This window comes from Herpailurus yagouaroundi, unplaced genomic scaffold, assembly GCF_014898765.1.
Source record: "Herpailurus yagouaroundi ecotype Mexico unplaced genomic scaffold, PumYag 200, whole genome shotgun sequence".
Taxonomy (NCBI): Eukaryota; Metazoa; Chordata; class Mammalia; order Carnivora; family Felidae; genus Herpailurus; species Herpailurus yagouaroundi.
The window spans coordinates 3,437,455-3,456,090 of record NW_024412431.1 but is presented as its reverse complement, the minus strand read 5'-3'; the positions used below and the strand labels follow the sequence as shown (position 1 = coordinate 3,456,090).

The window sequence follows — 18,636 nt, the reverse complement described above, 5'->3', positions numbered from 1 at the left end:
TTCTGTGTCTCCCTCTCTCTGCCCCTCTCTCGCTCACGCTCTGTGTTTCTTTCTCAAAAATAAATATTTTTTTTAAAAAAAGAGAAAGAAAGGAAGAAACCGAGGCACAGCGCGGTGATTAGGAGAATGCCTAGTGGGTCTTGAGCCGAAATTTTGTCAACCAATATTCACTGGGCTCCTACTTTATGCCAACGATAATCCTACCAAGAATTATTGTTATCGTTTCCATTGTTACTAGTTTTAGATGTAGGTGGGGAAACTGAGGGCCTTTGAGTCGGGTTCAGGGACACAGGGTCACAGAGCTGAGTGGGAATTTGAACCAGGGTAGTCTGGCTCTGACCACAACCGAGTCTAGGAGGTGAGGCAGGGCCCTGAGCCAGTGACAGCTCCAATGGGAAGACCTCTCCCTCCCCTGACAACAGTGAGCAAAGCATCACGGAAGGCTCTCATTGGCCCAACCCAGACATGGCCTTGCTCTGCTGCCAATCCCTGGGGCCGGCAGATGTCGTGTTCCGATTGGCCAGATGAGTAGTAAGCTTAGGAGTAGCCTCCTCTAACAATGGTAAAGGAGGGGCAGAAGGTTCTAGAAAGAGGCTTAGCAAAGCCTCACAGTGACCCTTGTAGTGGTAACCCCACCCCATGACCCTCAGCTTTCCCGTCCGTTGATTGGGCACGAGGATGCCTCTGAGTGGGGTGGAGGTGCATCCAGCTGGCGCTCAGTGCTTGTGCGTTCTCCCCTGGCAGGATGACCCCCGGCACTCCTCGGGCTCCCTGGATGACACCCCTCGAAGCAGTGGGGCCTCTGGCATCTTCGACCTGAGGAACTTGGCAGCTGACTCATTGCTACCCTCGCTGCTGGAACGCACAGCCCCTGAAGATGTGGACCGGCGGAACGAGGCCTTGCGGCGACAGCACCGGCCCCGCGCCCTGCTGGCCCTCTACCCAGCACCCGATGAGGTGGGTGCCCACAGGCCCACACGGGCCCCGAGGCCAGTACCCATGCGACTGACCCTATGTGGTATGTTGGTATCCCACCAACGTTCTCTGGTTGCCTACTGTATACCCCCGTGTTTTTAAATTCGGTTCCTTTTATTGGATGCCTCCTACATGCCCTTATATTTATCCAGCCAGCATTTATTGGACACCTACCATAGACTCCTATATTCATTCAACCAATACTTAATATATGCCGCTGTATAGCCTTCTCTTTAGTCAAACAATCTAATTGGGGTGCCCGGGTGGCTCAGTCCGTTGAGTGTCTGACTCTTGATTTGGGCTCGGGTCATGATCGTGGGGTTGAGCCCCATGTTGGGCTCTGTGCTGAGCATGGAGGCCACTGAAGATTCTGTCTCTCTCGGGGGCACCTGGGTGGCTCAGTTAGTTAAGTGTCCGATCTCGGCTCAGATCACGATCTTGCGGTCCATGAGTTTAAGCCCCGCATCGGGCTCTGTGCTGACAGCTCGGAGCCTGGAGCCTGCTTCTGATTCGGCGTCTCTCTCTCTCTCTATCTCTCTCTCTCTCTCTCTCCCCCTGTCTCCCTCTGTCCCCTTCCCCACTCACACTCTGTCTCTCAAAAATAAATAAAACATTAAAAAAAAGGGGTTTTTTTAAAGGTTCTCTCTCTTTCCTTTGCCTCTCTCCCCTTCTCATGCTCTGTCTCTCAAAAATAATTAAAATTAAAAAAAAAAAACAATTTAATCAAACTGGTATTTATTGAGCACCTACTATATATGACTATATTTATCCAGCTAACATTTATTGGGCACCTAGTGTATACCGTGTATTTTTATTCAGTGGCTTTTATTGTATATATACTCCTTTATTTATCCACCCAGCATTTATTGGGCACTTATTATATACCTCTCTGTTCAACCGATGTTACTTGTATACCTATTGTATAGTCCTTTATTTACAAAAATTTTTTTTTAATGTTTACCCATTTTGGAGAGAGATAGAGAGTGTGCGTGTGTGCACGCGCGAGCCAGGGAGGGGCAGAGAGAGGGGCAGACACAGAATCGGAAGCAGGCTCCAGGCTCTGAGCTGTCAACACAGAGCCTAACTCGGGGCTCGAATCCACGAACCGTGAGATCCTGACCTGAGCTGAAGTCGGACGCTCAATGGACTGAGCCACCAGGTGCCCCTATAGTCCTTTATTTAATCAAACAGCATTTCAGCAATTAATATGTCTCCAGTACCTGGATTTATCCGACCGACTTTTTTTTTTTTTTTTTTTTTAATAATCTCTGTGCCCAACTCAGGGCTCGGACTCACCTCCCTGAGGCTAAGAGTCACATCTGCACTGACCGAGCCAGCCCCTACCAACTCACTTTTATTGGGAACCTAGTGTAGACACCTGTGTTTTCATTCAGCCATTTATCAAGTGCTTGCTGTATACTCCTACGTTTATTCAGCAGTATTTGTCGGGAGCCTAGTATATACCCCTGTGAATGTCCAGGCAGTGTTAATCTAATGTTTTCTGTATACGTCTGTGTTTATCCAACCAACTTTGAGGAGGTGCCTACTGTATACTTCTGTATTTGCTTGACCGACATGAATGGTAAGTCCTGGAGGTACAGCCATGAACAGGGTAGACTCCGTCCCTGCCCTGTGGAGGAGAGACCCTCCTACCAAGAAATTGCAACCCAGATGGAGTAATGTCATGATGAGTCGCCGGTAATTAATTGGCCCTCACATGGCCCTCTGGGTCCCGGCCATGTGACATTGTGAACACCTGGACGAGGTCCCTGCTCAGGCCTCAGGGATCAGGGAGGAAGTGCCCGCTAAGCCACCTGGACGATGACAAGGAGGGGAGAAGAAGGGGGTTCCGGCCTGGGGCAGTGGGATGTGCCAAAGCACAGAGACAGGAACTGAAAGAAACTTAAGTCAGGTCGGGGGGCAGAGCTGGCCTCGGGCCCCGCGTTCCAAGCCCTTCATAACGGATGTGTCCCAGCTGCCCTCCCCGGTTCTTGGCAGGATGAGGCCGTGGAACGCTGCAGCCGCCCCGAGCCGCCCCGTGAGCACTTCGGACAGAGGATCTTGGTCAAGTGTCTGTCGCTGAAGTAAGTGTGCTGACCCGCCTCCCTCCAGACCCGCGAGGCCCCGTGTGGGGTATGGTGCGGGCAGGCTGTTACCGAGTGCGGCCCTGGGACCCGTGAGGTCATCTGTGCGCTTTGAGGTGGGAAATGACTTCCTTTTCTCGTCATTCAAAGCCACCGGGTCCTTAAGCGCCAACTATGTGCCGGGCTGTGTTCTCAGCCCTGCACACGTACGACCTCCAATCTTCACCACAACCTTGTGAGGTAGGCGCAGGTGGGGAAACTGAGGCACAGGGTGGCAGTCACTGTGCCCGCGATCACATGACTTAGGAGGCCAGAATCTGGTACTGGCTCTGCCGGGACCCAGGCCGGAGGGGGCGCTGGTGACCCTGGACCTGACTTCTAGCTGACCGAGGCCCCCTCCACATCAGCCCCCCCGGGAAGCAGCCAGAAGTGCGTGGGAATTGAGCTGAACAGGATGTGGCCTTGGACCTAAGCCCAGCACTGCCCCTCCCCACCCTGAGTTCCTGCCTGGATGGGGGCAGGAAAGGGAGGCCCTGGTGTGGCCTGAGGCCCGTCCCAAGCCGTAGGGTTGGGAACCGGCTCTTTGAATATCCAGTCATTCAACAAACACTACCTACCGTATCCAGGACCTTGTAACCGTGGGATGACCATACAGGGCCCTCTGGGTGGGAGGACAGGGCACACCCGAAGGCTGGGAGATGTCTGGAGAGGGGAAAAATGAGACCAAGAGGTGGGCGGGACGGAGCCCTGTAGGATTTTGTTTTCAGCACACTGGGGAGCCTCAAATTTTGAGGTGTTTTTTTTTTTTAATGTTTATTTTTCGAGAGAGAGAGACAGAGTGTGGGTGGGGAAGGGGCGGAGAGAGAGGGAGACACGGAATCGGAAGCAGGCTCCAGGCTCTGAGCTGTCAGCGCAGAGCGCAACGCCGGGCTCGAACTCACGATCTGTGAGATCATGACCTGAGCCGAAGTCAGACGCTTAACCGGCTGAGTCACCTAGGCGTCCCTCACATTTTAAGTTTTAAAATGCTTCCTTAGGGCTCGCATGGTGAGGGGGGGCCAGCAGGGCAGAATAAGACGGGACGGTGGTTACAGGGACGGTGCAGGCAAGCGAAGTGGGAGCTCAGCCCACGGTGGCTGAGGACACCCCAGAGGGGGGGCACAGCGAGGCCCAGGAGGTGAGAATTTCACGATGAGGGGCACTCTCGTGGCAAAAGCTTCCTCCATCCCATCTGAACAAGGGCCATATTTTCGGGGGAAGGGCTCTGTGTGAGTTACTGGGGAGGGGGCGGGGGCTTAATGCCTCAGTTTCCCTATTTGCAAAATGGGACAGGCTTTTCCTGGAAGCCCGTAAGCAGCAATTCTTTGTGGCCCAGTGGAAATTAGATGCCCCCCACCACGATGCACCAAGGCTGGGCCGGGTATCAAGAGGGACTGGGGTGTGTGGATGGTACAAGTATTAGGGACAGCCTCTGCCAGAGAGTCCCCGTTCACCGTAGGTTTGAAATCGAAATTGAGCCCATCTTTGGCATCTTGGCCCTGTATGATGTACGGGAGAAAAAGAAGGTAGGAGCCCCTTTCTTCCCATTCCTACCCCGACCCTCCTCTTTGTTGCACCGCAGTGGGCTTCCTGGAGGTGGTGGCCCAGCAGCTTTTCGTGTCCCCAGATCTCAGAAAACTTCTACTTTGACCTGAACTCGGACTCTGTGAAGGGGCTACTGCGGGCTCATGGCACCCACCCTGCCATCTCCACGCTGGCCCGCTCTGCCATCTTCTCCGTGACCTACCCCTCACCTGATATCTTCCTGGTCATCAAGGTGCCTGCTGGGGCTGGGCCAGGGGGGTGATCATGGTAAACGCCGGATAACGGTAAACGCAGTGTGGGCCCTGTTCTCATGGAAGAAGATGGCCATGTCATCAAGAAGGGTGATGAGTGTGTTGTGGGGAAAGCACAGGCAGCCGGGCAAGCCTAGAAGAGGCTCCTCACACGACCCAGGTGGGGAGAAATCACAGAGGGCTTCCGTGGAGAGGTGGCAGCCAGGCCAAGACCCATGAGTGGGCGGCCTGGGGAGAAACGGCATCCTGGCCCGTGCAGATGAACATCTGAAACTTTTTTTAAGTTGGGAGTTTTTCAGTTTATCAGGGGAAGAAAGACCTAGTTGGCACATCTGTGTGAGATTTTCTGTTTCTAGGAGTGATCTCAAATTTCCTTCCCCAAAACGTTCTATTAGGTTACCCTAACGGCATTATTTGAGCACCTACAGGCAGGCACGGCTCATGGTCGGTCAGGGTACCCAGGGCTTGCTACCTCTAATCCTTACAACAGCCCCAGGAAGTGGGGGTTGCCGTGGCCCCCCATTTTACAGATGGGGAAACTGAAGTACACCATGGGTTAGGGACCTGTTCGGGCTCCCATACCCTCCAGGTGGTCAGGACTGGAGTCCAGCCATGCTTGGAGTGGCCTCTGTTTATACTAACAAAAGTATAAACGTAGGGAAGTTACGGATATGCGGGTTTGGAGTGGGTTCAAAGCATGGGGAGTGGCAGCTGGCGGGGCAAGCCAACTCTTGCTCAATCCCGAGGACAGTGGGAACCATGGGAGGTGTTGGAGCAAAAGTCCTAGCTGGATGGAGTGTCTGAGGGCCCGTGAGGGGTCCAGGTGGGAATGGGGTGGGAGGCTGGGGTCCCAGCAGCGCCTCACTGGCCCTGCCGGCCCCCCAGCTGGAGAAGGTGTTGCAGCAGGGGGACATCAGCGAGTGTTGCGAGCCATACATGGTGATGAAGGAGGTGGACACGGCCAAGGTAAGCAGGTGGAGGCTGAGCAGGGTGGCGAAGGGGTCACCGGGCAGGGCGGATCCTGGATTCAGTAGGCCTGGGGCACTGAGCACTTGGGGGCTTGGGGGGGTCTCCCCACAGAACAAAGAGAAGCTGGAGAAGCTGCGCCTGGCAGCTGAGCAGTTCTGCACCCGCCTGGGCCGCTACCGCATGCCCTTCGCCTGGACCGCCGTTCACCTGGCCAACATCGTGAGCAGCGCCGGCCAGACGGACCGCGACTCGGACTCCGAGGGAGGTGAGGAGGCGGGGCTGACGGGCCAGGGGCGGGGCTACCGGGGAGGGGACTATCCGCCCTCTGCTGGCTGGACTTGGTACAACGTCGAGTCCCCGCCTCTCTTTCATCTCTGCCGCCTCCTTCACTGTCACCACTTTCCCTAGAGCGCCGACCTGCCTGGACTGACCGCCGCCGTCGGGGGCCCCAGGATCGGACGAGTGGTGGGGATGACACCTGCAGCTTCTCCAGCTTCCGCCCGGCCACGCTAACTGTCACCAACTTCTTTAAGCAGGCAGGTGTCATGGCCGTGGGGCTGAGGGAGGGGTGCCCAGGCACAACCCCTGTCACCCCACTGTGGGCGCACAGGCCCCAGGGACCCAGTTTACACGGACGTGTCCCGTGCAGGAAGCTGAGCGGCTCAGCGATGAGGACCTCTTCAAGTTCCTGGCTGACATGCGACGCCCATCCTCTCTACTGCGGCGCCTGCGGCCCGTGACTGGTGTGTGCCACACCTCCTAAATGAGAGGTGTCACTTTCATGCAGTCACTCAACAAACCCACACTGAGTACCTGCTGTGCCAGGCCCTGGGGACCTCGCGGTGACCATGATACACAAATCCCTGACTTCAGGGATCCCTAATGGGAGTCATAGACAAGAAACATAATAAGACAGATAGTGGGTCAAATGGGGGACATGGTGGCGGTGGGGACCTGGGTCCTCAGGGCAGAGGTGATCAAACGCAAGGGCAAGGTACAGCAATTGAGGATGCCTGCTGGCCTTAGCACCTGAAGGACAGCCACTAGGGGGTGTTATGGAAAAGTCAGAGCTCTGATCCTGAAGCCCGGAGAGGGTGGGGCTGGGCTGGGAGGCTTCCAGGCAGGTGCAAACCCCCTACTCCCTCCCCAGCCCAACTCAAGATCGACATCTCCCCGGCTCCCGAGAACCCGCACTTCTGCCTCTCCCCGGAGCTGCTTCATGTCAAGCCCTACCCAGACCCCAGGGGCCGGCCCACCAAGGAGATCTTGGAGTTCCCAGCCCGTGAGGTCTACGCCCCCCATACCAGCTACAGGTACAGCCTCCAGGGCCCAGCTGGGCACGTGAATGGGGGTGTCTGTGCATCCTGCAAAGCAAGGTACCTTTTCTCCCAGACGCACAGAGACACGCAGAGTGAGATGGCACTACTCCGCTTTAATGGGGGGGGGGGGCGGTGGTGTGTAAGCATGAAGGATCACATGTCCTGCCTCCACCCCTCCACGACGGGGCCATGTCCTCTGCCTGTGTCCCCGCCTGTTTCTGTCTCTGCTCTGTGGCCAGAAGCACCCTGGCCGACCCCGGTGGATAGGCAGCTCCTTGTGCAGGGGCCACATGGGGCACGGAAGGAAGCGTCCCTCGGTGTGTGACTGGTTCTCAGTTCCACGCAGGCAGGCTCAGGCTGGAAGTGCCGCCGTGTGGAGTCTGGGGCGGGGGGGGGAGATCAGGCTCAGCCCAGGCAAAGGGGTCCCCACCCAGCTGCCCCGCGCACCTGCCGTCAGGCTGTCCTGTGCGTCCAGCCCCCTCCAGGCTCACCTCTCCTGGATCTGACGCAGCCGGTGCTGCTGTGCTGCCAGTTCCTGCCTCTGTCGCTGCACGTGGCCTGTGAGGGCCCACACGATGTGGCTCTGCTTGTCAGCGTGGGCCTGCGGGGTCAGGACGGAACCCTCAGCCGGGGCTGCCCCACCTCCATCCCCCGACACCGCCCGGGGCCGTCTGCCCCTCAGACTGTATCCGTGTGACCTGGCCATTCACTGCTACTCTTTGGCCTCCACTTCCCCATCTGTTAAACAGGGATGGAATGGGACTTGCTTCATGGGATCGTTATAAGTATGATATGGGTTATCAAAAGGCAGGGCGGGGTAGCTACTGGGCGCTCGAGAGACAGACCCAGTTACTCTTAACCGTATACATTTATTGAGTCACTTCCATGTCCCCTGTCCCATGTGGAGCATTTTGTCTGTATTGAGTCCCTGTCTCCGCTTTGAGACGTCAGTTGTCACGCTTATTTGCAAATGGGGAAACTGAGGCATGGGAGGGGACAGGGGTTTTGCCCAGGGTCATATAGGTTGGAGGCCATGGCACTGGGAGACGGACCTGGGGATAGCTCAGGGACTCAAGGCTCAGAAGCAAGTTCTGCCTGGGAAATCAGAGTCCTAGCTCCACCAGGGCTGGGAGCCTCTTACCTTCAAGGCCTCAAATTCTTGTTGGGCATGGCCCAGCCAAGCGCCCCTCAGCTGACCTTCCAGACGCAGCATGCTCTCCCGCAGCGCCCGCTGTCCCTGCGCCGCCTCCCCTAGAGCCTGGGCCGTGGCCTCTGCTTGGAGCTTTAGGGCATCCTCTTCCATCTGATCAATAAATAGTGGATGTTAGTAGGATGATCAACTTGTCTTTGTTTGCCTGGGACTTGCCTAATTTTAACACTGGAAGTCCTGTGTTCCTGGGACCCCCTCGATCTTGGGCAAACCCAGACAGTCGGTTACCTTAGGCACTTGTGCTGCAAACTCCTATCTACCCCACGGTGCCCCAAGTGCAGTGCCCACCTGCATCTCCAACAGGCTTGTGCGTAGCTCCTGGGCTGCATCCCGGCCCCGGCTGACCTCCTGCCCCAGAAGCCCCAGTGCGTGGCCATAGAGGCCCACGCTGTGCCCAGCCTTTGTCAGCCGTGCCTCTGTGGCCCTGTATACGCTGTTGAGGGCCTGACCCAGCTGCAGGGTCCCGTGGAAGAGTAGGGTCAGCTCCTCATGTTGTGCTGGCTCCAGGCTCCCCACGGGAGCTGCAGACGAGGGCCAGGGCTTGGTGGCCAGGGCACACAGCAGGCACAGTGCGAGCACGGGCATGGCTGAGGCTCTGAGGGTGCGGCCACGACGCCACTGCCGCCACCTTTTATGCCCTGACACCCCAATAACCCCCGGTCAATCGTTAACCGGCCAGCTGCGTGCCCCGTGTTGTGCAAGGGCCTGGCGGTGGCGCGACCGTTGCATCAGGCGAATGTCCGGCTGGGCCACGCTGAGATCACGCTGGCTGGGGCTTGGGGCCAGGTGTGGACTGGGGGGCACTGGGAGAGGATAGGCCCAGGCCCTGCGGGGGGAACCTGAAGCTCTGAGCCTCGGCTTCCCCACCTGTGGAAGGGGTGACAACAGTAACAGGCCAGCAGAAGCAGATGGTAATAGTGAGCGTCTTAGCGCCGACGGTTTCCCCAGATGGGTTTTCTGCTGCCGTTATGGTAGCTGACTTGCTCACACCCTTGCCGCAGGCCTGTGATGCTGGGCTCTGCGCTGGCCTGGCTGCAAGCTGGGGGTGTGGGGCAGGGTACAGGTGTGGCAAAGACTCTCCCGAGGCCATACAGCCTGGCTCCAGGACCCACATGTGCCCCGGAGCAGTGCCAACTGCCGTTTTGCTCCCTGGATGACTGTGGGGCATGTGCCTCTATTCCACCACCACCCCCCCGCCCCGTAAAATGGGAGTAACGTTCATCCCCCCTCCCCCCCCCACTTCTGATTCTGGCCTCAGTGTCTCCACCTGAGAGATAGGCCTCATAACCCTAGTGGCTTCTCCCGGGGGAAGGGCAGTCAGGCCCCTGAGCCCAGGGAGGGGTGTGTCAGCCCAGGTGGCTGCCTGGGACACTTTTTGGAACCCTGAGCCCGAGCACCCATCTGTCCCTGCTCGGCACCTCCCCACGCCTCATGAGCGCCCCCAAAGTCCCTCTGTGTCCCCACCCTCTGCTGCACTGTCCCCCCACCTATGCTCTAAGGGTGTCCATCTGTCCCCCGCTCTCTGCCAGTCACATCTCCCGCCTGGTGCCCATAACCGCCCCACCCTCAGTGTCCCAGCTGCGTGGCCACTCTCCCCCTGTGTCCCAGGCCCGGCTTGTGCCAGTAGCCTGGCCTCTCCTGTCCCTCTGATGCCCCCCTGCCCCCGCAGGAACCTGCTGTACGTGTACCCGCACTGCCTCAACTTCAGCAGCCGCCAGGGCTCCGTGCGCAACCTCGCCGTGCGAGTGCAGTATATGGCGGGCGAGGACCCCAGCCAGGCCCTGCCGGTCAGTGGCAGGGCCTGGGGGAGGAGGGCGGGGCGTCCCGGGTGGGCTGTCCCCGGCAGGCCCCTCACGCACGCCCTCCCCCAGGTCATCTTTGGCAAGTCGAGCTGCAGCGAATTCACCCGCGAGGCCTTCACGCCGGTGGTCTACCACAACAAGTATGCAGGGACAGGGGACAGGGGACAGGGGACAGGGGCAGAGGAGGGGAGCAGGCCACCTCCAGGAGACCTCGTAGGGGAACCGGAGGCAGGGAGCCGACAGTGGGGCCGGGTGGCACCGGGGTCACACTCAACAGGAGGGGTTGGGGAAGGCAAGGGGGCTCCCAGCCCCCAGCAGACCCCCCTGCCAGGTCCCCAGAGTTCTACGAGGAGTTCAAGCTGCGCCTTCCGGCCTGCGTGACCGAGAACCACCACCTGCTGTTCACCTTCTACCACGTCAGCTGCCAGCCCCGACCGGGCACCGCACTGGAGACCCCCGTGGGCTTTACTGTGAGACCCCCGCCCGCCCTCACCCCCACACCCCCAGCCCGCCTCACCTCTGGCCGGCCCCGTCGCTGACCCCTGGCCTCTCCCCAGTGGATCCCGCTGCTGCAGCACGGCCGCCTGAGGACCGGCCCCTTCTGCCTCCCTGTGTCCGTGGACCAGCTCCCGCCCAGCTACTCCGTGCTCACTCCAGACGTACGTGCCCTGGCAGCCGCCCCCCAGTGCCTTGTCCTCTGATGACACCCCAGGCTCCCGTCTCATGGTCCCCCATCCGTGCCCTGCCTTCCTTCCCATCAGTACTCCCGGGATCCTTGTTGTCCTCTGTAACGACCTCCAGGACCCCTCGTCACCCCCCAGTACTGCTTTTGTGTCTCCTGCTCCGTGCGTCCCTCCGTGTCCCTCACTAGCCTTGCCTCGTTACCACCCCCCACCCTGCGGCCTTTGCACTCACTGTTCCCATTGCCTTTCTGCCCCGGTCCCCCTTTAGCAATCCTGCCTGCCTCCCTGACCACGATCACCCCAGGAGTACCTCCAGGGCCCATCCCCCCCATGAATGCTGTCACCCTCCCACTTACCCTTGAGCTGTCATTAATGCCCTGGGAGCTTCAAGTCCAAGAGCCCATACGCCCTTCCCTGATTCATTCCCTTCAATAATATTCACCCCGGGCCTCCTTTCCTTGTTCCTCCGTTAGTACCCCAGGCTTGCAGCCTACTCAGTGGACCCCCATAGCGCTGCCTCCCATCTGCACCCCCCTGGGCTGGGCAGGGGACCCAGCTGCTCCCCCGGGGGGGGCTCTGCTCTGCCCACAATGTTGCAATGGCTGATCAGTGCGGGAGGGCTGGCCAGTCCCCACCTGGTGCGTTCCTCCCGCAGGTGGCGCTGCCGGGCATGCGCTGGGTGGACGGCCACAAGGGCGTGTTCAGCGTGGAGCTCACTGCTGTGTCCTCTGTGCACCCCCAGGTAGGGGTGGGGGAACCCAGGAGTCCGGCCCTGGAGTTGAGCAACAGCTCCTGCTGACCGGGGAGGCCTGGCCTCAGGCCACGGACGTGACTTCGGTCAACTAGGCCAGGCTCCCAGGGAAGCTGCTGACTCAGCCATGCCAGTGACCATCCCAGCTGGGGCTTTGGCCCTTGGTCTCTCCCCTTCTCTCCTCCCTCCAGCCGGTACCCCTCTCTTTCCTCGTTTATAGTCCGTTCATTGATCCCCGTCCTTGGTCTTTGGCCCACGGAGCACCCCACATCCCCGCACCCCCGCAACCCCCTACGGTCTTCCCCGACATGGAGCCCTGGCCCCACCCTGCTCACCCCAGCTCCTCCCACCCCCAGGACCCTCACCTGGACAAGTTCTTCACTCTGGTGCACGTCCTGGAGGAAGGGGCCTTCCCGTTCCGCCTCAAGGACACCGTGCTGAGTGAGGGGACCGTGGAGCAGGAGCTGCGGGCCAGCCTAGCCGCACTGCGCCTCGCCAGCCCCCAGCCACTTGTTGCTTTCTCCCACCACGTGCTGGACAAGCTCGTGCATCTGGTCGTGCGGCCTCCAATCATTGGCGGCCAGATCGGTGAGCCCTCAGACCTCAGTTTCCCCATCTGGAAAAAGGCCCCTCAGTCCCCTGGTCCCGGGCGACCTCCTATAGCTCACCTTCCTTTCTGGCCTAAGTTTTCCTTTCTGAAAAGTGGCTCCTAATCCCCCGGGCCCAGAGCAGGTCCACTGTGACCCTTTGGTGGCCACACAACCCCTTGGAAAGGTGGGAGATAAGAGCTTCCTTGGGGGAGGCAGGAGGCCCAGGGCTCTGGAACTTGACCTGTGCTCTGCCCGGCAGTGAACCTAGGTCGTGGGGCCTTCGAAGCAATGGCCCATGTGGTCAGCCTTGTCCACCGGAGCCTAGAGGCTGCCCAGGATGCCCGTGGTCACTGCCCGCTGCTGGCTGCCTATGTCCACTACGCCTTCCGACTGCCTGGCACCGAGCCCAACTTCCCAAGTGGTAAGTGTTGGTGGGAGGCCCTGGGGGGGCAGGAAATATCAGGGAGGAGAGCGTCCCAGTCAGAGGGAATGGCATGTGCAAAGGCCCAGAGGCTGTACAGGCCTTGGCAGGTTTGGGCAGCTTGCAAGAGAGGAGTTGTGGTCTCTGTTGCTTGACTGGTGGCTCATTCAGCCGGTCAACAAGCATCTTCAGTAGCTTGAGGCAGAGACTCAGCTAGGCTGCCCAAGTTAGAACTCCCAGCTCCGCCTCCTACAAACCCTGTGACCTCTGGCAAGTGATTTCACCTCTCGGGGTCTGTTTTCCATTTCTAAAACGAGGATCATAAGGGCAACCCCATCATGGGGCTGCTGGTAATATTAAATGGTACGGTGATCCATATAACATGGGTTCGATAAAGTTGGGTTCTTTTCTGTTTGCTAAGTAATTAGCAATAACCACGAACGCCTCTGAGCACTTACTATGTGCAGGCACTGTTCTCAGTGTGTTTCAGTCTCCCCCAAATCACTATGAGGAGGCAGCCATTATCATACCCATAATCATACCCGTTTGCAGGTGAGGATCCCTGGAGTCTCAGAAAGAAAGCAACCTCACCAAAGACGGCTGATTGGGAAGGGGCAGGGGGTCCGCGGGACATCAGGGGCAGGGGGCTGACCATATTCCCTCCATCCTCAGGGGCCCCTCCAGTGGCGGTACAGGCTGCCACGCTGGCCCGTGGCCCTGGCCGCCCCGCTAGCCTCTACCTGGCTCGCTCTAAGAGCATCAGCAGCAGCAACCCGGACCTGGCCGTGGCCCCTGGCTCTGTGGACGACGAGGTCTCCCGCATCCTGGCCAGCAAGGTAGGGTGCAGGGACCCCAGGATCTCTAGCCTCAGTGGCCACTGCCACCAGGTGGGCGGGTGGAGGATCTTAGTTTTGACAGAGGAACAGAGGACAGATAACGCCAGACAACCAGCATGGACGAAAGCTTGAGTCTGGGCGGCTGCACGGCTGGTCTGTGGCTGTCACAGCTTGGGAGCTGTGACTCAGACTTTGCCCTGGGCTCCATACTCCGAGGCTGACCCGAGGCTGGGCGGCTGGAGGTTGGCCTGCTTGAAAAAAGCAGCGTGTGCTTAGTGGAGCAGGTGCGTATATGCGTGTACCCCATGCGCGTGTATACACGAGTGCATATACTCACGTACCCCACGCATGTATGGGCACGGGGCACATATATATGTGCGCTCCACGCACGTCTGTGCACAGGGAGCGTATGCGCGTGGACCCCACGCACGGACGTGCACACACGTTTTCCAGGGTTGCGTGTATGATCCAGGGCAGTGTTCACGCTTGGTGTTTCGTGCTGCTCTCCCTACCTTCTGCCCATGGATTCCACCTCCTACCCGTGTATCTCCAGGGTATCGACCGCTCACACTCCTGGGTGAATTCTGCTTATGCTCCAGGAGGCAGCAAGGCTGTGCTGCGACGGGCACCCCCTTACTGCGGGGCCGACCCCAGACAGGTGCCCTCCCTACCTGCCCCTGCACGTGTGTGACCCTCATCTCAGCATGAGCCCCTCCCACCTTCCTGGCTGTGGCCCACTAACCTAGGGGGGCTGCCTGAAGGAGGCGGCAGACCCCTTCTGCCTTTGCTCAGGGGCTGTAGTGTCAGTGTCGTAGGCATCACAGTCGTCTGAACCAGCCTTTTGCTGCCCTACAGACCACAGCCTCAGGCAGAGACAGAAGGGACCGGGCGGTATGCAAATAGCATGCACAGGATATGCAAAACCAGCCACTATAACCTCACTGCCTGCACTGCATGGCCTGTACATGTCCTCCTTAATCCACTCTGTTCAGGAGACTCAACTGTCCCCTTGATGTGGCAACCTGCATGATGCCAAAGGGCCAGGACTGACCCTCTGGGCTCTCGCATCCTGTTTCAGGCAGACGGCAGCTCCCTCCACTCTGTCCCTTCCCAGGGATGTGGGGCGGGGAGGGGCTTTGCCTTCAGAGAGACCTGGGTCCTCAGCTCTGGGCCCACCCTGGGCCCGGGGCTCCGAATTTTCAGATGCGGTAAAGACTCCGGGTAAAGTGTCCAACTCCGCGGTCTCGAGCCTGGGAACGAGTTAGGGCATCACAGGCAGGATCTTCTCGGGCTAGGTCTCGGCCCAGCCTGGCCCCCACGCTGCCAGATAGCCTTGGAGACAGACACCGACCGGACACACACACAGTCTATGAGCGCAGGGTGGGAACGCGGGGAAACGAAACGAACAGAAGCGAGGCCACCAGCCTCCTCCTCTCTGTGGTCTGGGGGGGGGGGGGGGGCCCCTCTCCAGGGAGGTGACATTTTTGCCGGGACCTGAAGGGTGAGACGGAGCCAGTCAGCGAAGGGTGGGTGTTGCGGGTGGAGGAAAAGGCACATGCAAACGCTGGGACCCAGCTCAGACCCCCTGGCCACGGAGAGCAGGCCGCAGGGGGGGGGGGTTTCCCTGCACACTTGGCCCCAGACCTCGTTCCAGCTCCATGCCCATCACCCAGGCAACCTGCACTGGAGGCAGGCGGGGGCTGCTGGCAGCACGGGACCTTGTAGACAGTCTTCTCCTGAGACTGCTGGAAATCTGGGTTCAAGGGCCCTGCCAGCCCCCTCCCAACATCTTTAACTGGGCCTCCCCCAATGCCCTCAGTTCTCTGGGGTGTCAGCTGGGCCTTGGAGACCATCTAGGAGGTGACAAGGTGTAGGAGGGTGTGCACTCCAGGCAGGAGGAGACGCTGAGTCTGGCCTTTGCCAGTGGGTGGCTCATTTAGTGTGTTCTGAGGGGCCAGGGCCCTGCTGGGACTGTGGGAGCTGGGGGTCCCTCGAGTGCCGAGGCCCGTGCAGGTTCCAGGGGTGAGGCCGGCCCCATCTCCAGGCTTCCCTTCTTTGCCAGCGGCTTCACCTCCTGACCAGCAAAGGAGGGGGGGAGCATGGGTCCCCATCCCCATTCCAGATGGGGGCACCGAGGCCATGCAAGGCTGCAAGCAAGGCTCAAACGGGGCCGGGCCTGGAACCCAGGGCTCTCGGCTGCTCCCGCTGCGCCTCACCAGCACCTCCTCTCATCTCTGTCCTGTTCTTTTGCTCTTCTGTCTCCTCTGTCCTCGCTTTGACCCCGTGTCTATACTCCACTCCACTGTCTACACCCTCTCCTCCACCGCGGGGCCCTTCTCCATCCACCCCGGCCTCCCCGAGTCTCTCGGACCGCACCCTCCCTCTTCTCCGTGTCCACCCCGCACCCCGTTCCTTCTGCCGCCTTCGCCCATGCTGGGTGTGTGCCCGTGTCCCGTCCACCCTCGCCGACGGGCTCCTGCCCCCATTCTCGCCTCTCCCGTCCACCCTGCCGGGCACCGCCTTCTCTGTCTTCACTATGCTTCTCTTCCCCTCCGTCACCCACCTTTATCGTTGTTACCTCCGCTCTCGCATCCATGCCGCCTCGGCCCATCCACACGGACTCGCCTGTCCCCCGTCCATGCCGCCTACATCCTCACTAACCCCCCCGGCCATCCCATCCTAGGCCATCGACTGCAGCTCTAGCCGAACTTCTTTCTACCTCGAGGGCTCCTCCTTGGCCCCACCGGCCACCCAGCCGAGACCCACTGTGCAGAAGGTAGTGGGAGGGAGGGGGCGGGTGACACAGCGTTGGCCCCAGAGCGCCTTGTCTCCCCCGAAGCCCAGCAGGGTCTAGAAGGCCCAGGGAAAGGGCATGCTGACTCCTTCTGCTCCCTCTCCTCCTGCTTGGTCTCCGGCTACACTAACCCCAAGCCATGCAGCTGCATCCCATCCCGGTCACGCCCCCTCCCCCCCCGCCTGACCCCGAGGAGGGAATGGGGCGGGCCCCTCAGCTCCCTGTGACCCTTGCCCCTGCCCCCAGCTGCTTCACGAGGAGCTGGCCCTGCAGTGGGTGGTCAGCGGCAGTGCCGTGCGAGAGACGGTCCTGCAACATGCCTGGTTCTTCTTCCAGCTCATGGTGAGACACCCTCCTTCCCGCCCGAGGGACAACAGGGGAGGCCCTCTCCTCGGGAAGGAGCCCTCTGAGATTGCCCCCAAGACCCCTGGGAAATGGTCCCAAGAGACCCCCCACGCAGTGAGACAGGAGACACCGGAGGGGGATCTCTCCCCAGAGGGAGGCCCCCGGAGGCCCCCTTGGCAGAGAAAAGACCCCTCCCCACCTTCCCTGTGAGATTGTAGAGACCGCTGAGAGACCCCTAACAAGGGAGGAGACCCCTCGCTCTCAAGAGATCTCCCTGGAGAGAGAGGGAATCCCTTGTGATCAGACTTGAGCCTCTGCCCCCAAGCTCTTCTAGAGGTGTCACGGGGGCCCTCAAACCCCACCCAGGTGGGCTCCCTCAAGTCCCACTCCACAAGTCTTACCTTCTGTCCCACCCCCATACTTAGCCCCAGGAGACCAACTCCAGCCCCTCCCGGGCTCCCTCAGCCTCCCCAACCCTGCCTAGGAGGCACTCAGGCCCCGCCCACTGCCAGCTCAATCCCCACCCAGGACCCCTTAGGGCCACCTCTAGCCCATCCGCCTTGTTGCAAAAGTACCACTCCCAGCCCCTCGAGCCCTGCCCTCTTCTAGTGAGCCCCGCCCCCAGTCCAGTCCCTCAAGACCCCCTCGGCTCTCGCCCCGCCCCCAGGTGAAAAGCATGGCCCTGCACCTGCTTCTGGGCCAGCGGCTGGACACGCCCCGCAAGCTTCGCTTCCCTGGGCGCTTCCTGGACGATATCGCGGCCCTTGTGGGCTCTGTGGGCCTGGAAGTCATCACCCGGGTATACAAGGTATGAGGGAAAGGGCCTCAGTGGGAGGGGTCTGCGAGAGGCCGCAGAGCGGGCCAGGCGGGGAACCACGAACCCCCTTTGCCAGATCAGTCTGTTCACTCAGCATCTATTTCTTGAGCACTAACTGTGGGCACAGCCCTGCGCTGGATGCTAGAGACACAGCAGTGGAACAAAACAGACCCAAATCTATGTGTTCGTGGAGCTGATGTTTCGGGGAGACTTGAGGGAGGGGAAGGAGCACTTTATGCCCTGTCTGGGGGAAGGGCCTTCCAGGCAGTGGAAACGGCAAGTGCAAAGGCCCTGAGGTAGGACCATGCCTGGGCTGTTAGGGGAGCAGTTAGGAGGTAAGTGTGGCTGGAGTAGACTGAGCAAAGGTAAGAATGGGAAGTTGATGAGGGTGGGAAGGCGACAGAACAGATCCATTAGCCCTTACTACAGTGCTGGAATACAGTAAGTGCTCAATAAATGGACATCGATGTTCTCAGACCTTGATGATTGTCCAGGTCCTGGATCACTAATTCCGGTGTTAGGAGCTTGGCAGGCAATAATAATAATGATAATAGTAGCAATGTTGGGCATTTGAGTGCTTACTGTGTATCTTAAACACGTTAGATGGATCATATTAAATTCTCCCAACTACCCCCGTGAAGTCAGTATTATTGTTGCCTCCATTTTGCTGATGGGGAAACTGAGGCAGAGAATGACTGGTCACAAGCCGATACCACATAACTGAGAAGGGGCAGAATGGGGATTTGAACCGAAGCCACCTTCTCCAAAGCCCACGCCCTCACCACCTGGGGAGAGTGAGGCTTCTGATGGCCTAGAGGGCATGTACCCATTAGCTGTGGCCAGGACACATGACTGTTAAGGAGAAATGGGACTTCTGGATTTGATAAGGAACGTCCCAGATTTTTGAAATGCTGGCCCAACCCAAGTCAGCCCTTGTGCAATCTCCCGCGACCTCTGGGCTGGTCTCAAAGTTCTCGACCTTGTTCCACTGGGGCCTCCCCAGGGGCTGTCTTCCCAGGGGCAGACCCAGATTGTGAGGAAACGTCCCTTGGAAAGGGCTGCAGAGAACAGCAGCCCCGAGAGGCAGCATCGTCCCAGCTGCCAGGGAGGCATCAGTGATGGGCCCCAGTGGTTTCATTGCTTTATTTGACATTTTCTCGAGCACTGACTGTGTCAGGCTCAGCGCACAACGAAGACCCAGTCTC

At 59.3% G+C, this 18,636-nt stretch overlaps 2 protein-coding genes across 2 annotated transcripts in view; one reads left to right on the top strand and one right to left on the bottom strand.

Annotated features, from left to right (window-relative positions):
• DOCK6 (dedicator of cytokinesis 6) overlaps positions 1 to 18,636 on the top strand; it is a gene marked incomplete at its 5' end in the record, with an annotated part of 43,932 nt that overhangs the window by 9,401 nt on the left and 15,895 nt on the right. Inside the window, 21 exons of the mRNA XM_040449645.1 lie at positions 745 to 957; positions 2,974 to 3,059; positions 4,558 to 4,624; positions 4,726 to 4,875; positions 5,780 to 5,860; positions 5,975 to 6,128; positions 6,272 to 6,399; positions 6,513 to 6,606; positions 7,014 to 7,176; positions 10,062 to 10,179; positions 10,264 to 10,334; positions 10,526 to 10,664; positions 10,752 to 10,853; positions 11,533 to 11,619; positions 11,985 to 12,216; positions 12,478 to 12,639; positions 13,312 to 13,475; positions 14,029 to 14,133; positions 16,159 to 16,251; positions 16,516 to 16,611; positions 17,282 to 17,422. Of these exons, the coding sequence (XP_040305579.1) occupies positions 745 to 957; positions 2,974 to 3,059; positions 4,558 to 4,624; positions 4,726 to 4,875; positions 5,780 to 5,860; positions 5,975 to 6,128; positions 6,272 to 6,399; positions 6,513 to 6,606; positions 7,014 to 7,176; positions 10,062 to 10,179; positions 10,264 to 10,334; positions 10,526 to 10,664; positions 10,752 to 10,853; positions 11,533 to 11,619; positions 11,985 to 12,216; positions 12,478 to 12,639; positions 13,312 to 13,475; positions 14,029 to 14,133; positions 16,159 to 16,251; positions 16,516 to 16,611; positions 17,282 to 17,422 (2,646 nt within the window). The remainder of the gene's footprint in view (positions 1 to 744; positions 958 to 2,973; positions 3,060 to 4,557; positions 4,625 to 4,725; positions 4,876 to 5,779; positions 5,861 to 5,974; positions 6,129 to 6,271; positions 6,400 to 6,512; positions 6,607 to 7,013; positions 7,177 to 10,061; positions 10,180 to 10,263; positions 10,335 to 10,525; positions 10,665 to 10,751; positions 10,854 to 11,532; positions 11,620 to 11,984; positions 12,217 to 12,477; positions 12,640 to 13,311; positions 13,476 to 14,028; positions 14,134 to 16,158; positions 16,252 to 16,515; positions 16,612 to 17,281; positions 17,423 to 18,636) is intronic.
• ANGPTL8 (angiopoietin like 8) lies at positions 7,276 to 9,056 on the bottom strand. Its single transcript, XM_040449937.1, has 4 exons — positions 8,681 to 9,056; positions 8,324 to 8,485; positions 7,674 to 7,783; positions 7,276 to 7,562 (listed from the first exon to the last, which is right to left on the bottom strand). Exons 1-4 carry the CDS (start codon positions 8,975 to 8,977, stop codon positions 7,535 to 7,537), a joined length of 597 nt encoding a protein of 198 aa, XP_040305871.1. The 5' UTR covers positions 8,978 to 9,056; the 3' UTR covers positions 7,276 to 7,534.

Coding starts and splice junctions, on each gene's coding strand:
- ANGPTL8 (XM_040449937.1), bottom strand. CDS start 8,977: ATGCCCGTGCTCGCACTGTGCCTGCTGTGTGCCCTGGCCACCAAGCCC. Junction 7,784..8,323: donor AAGAATTTGAGGCCTTGAAG/GTAAGAGGCTCC, acceptor CTGACCCCGCAG/GCCCACGCTGACAAGCAGAG. Junction 7,563..7,673: donor CTGCGTCAGATCCAGGAGAG/GTGAGCCTGGAG, acceptor CCCCCGCCCCAG/ACTCCACACGGCGGCACTTC.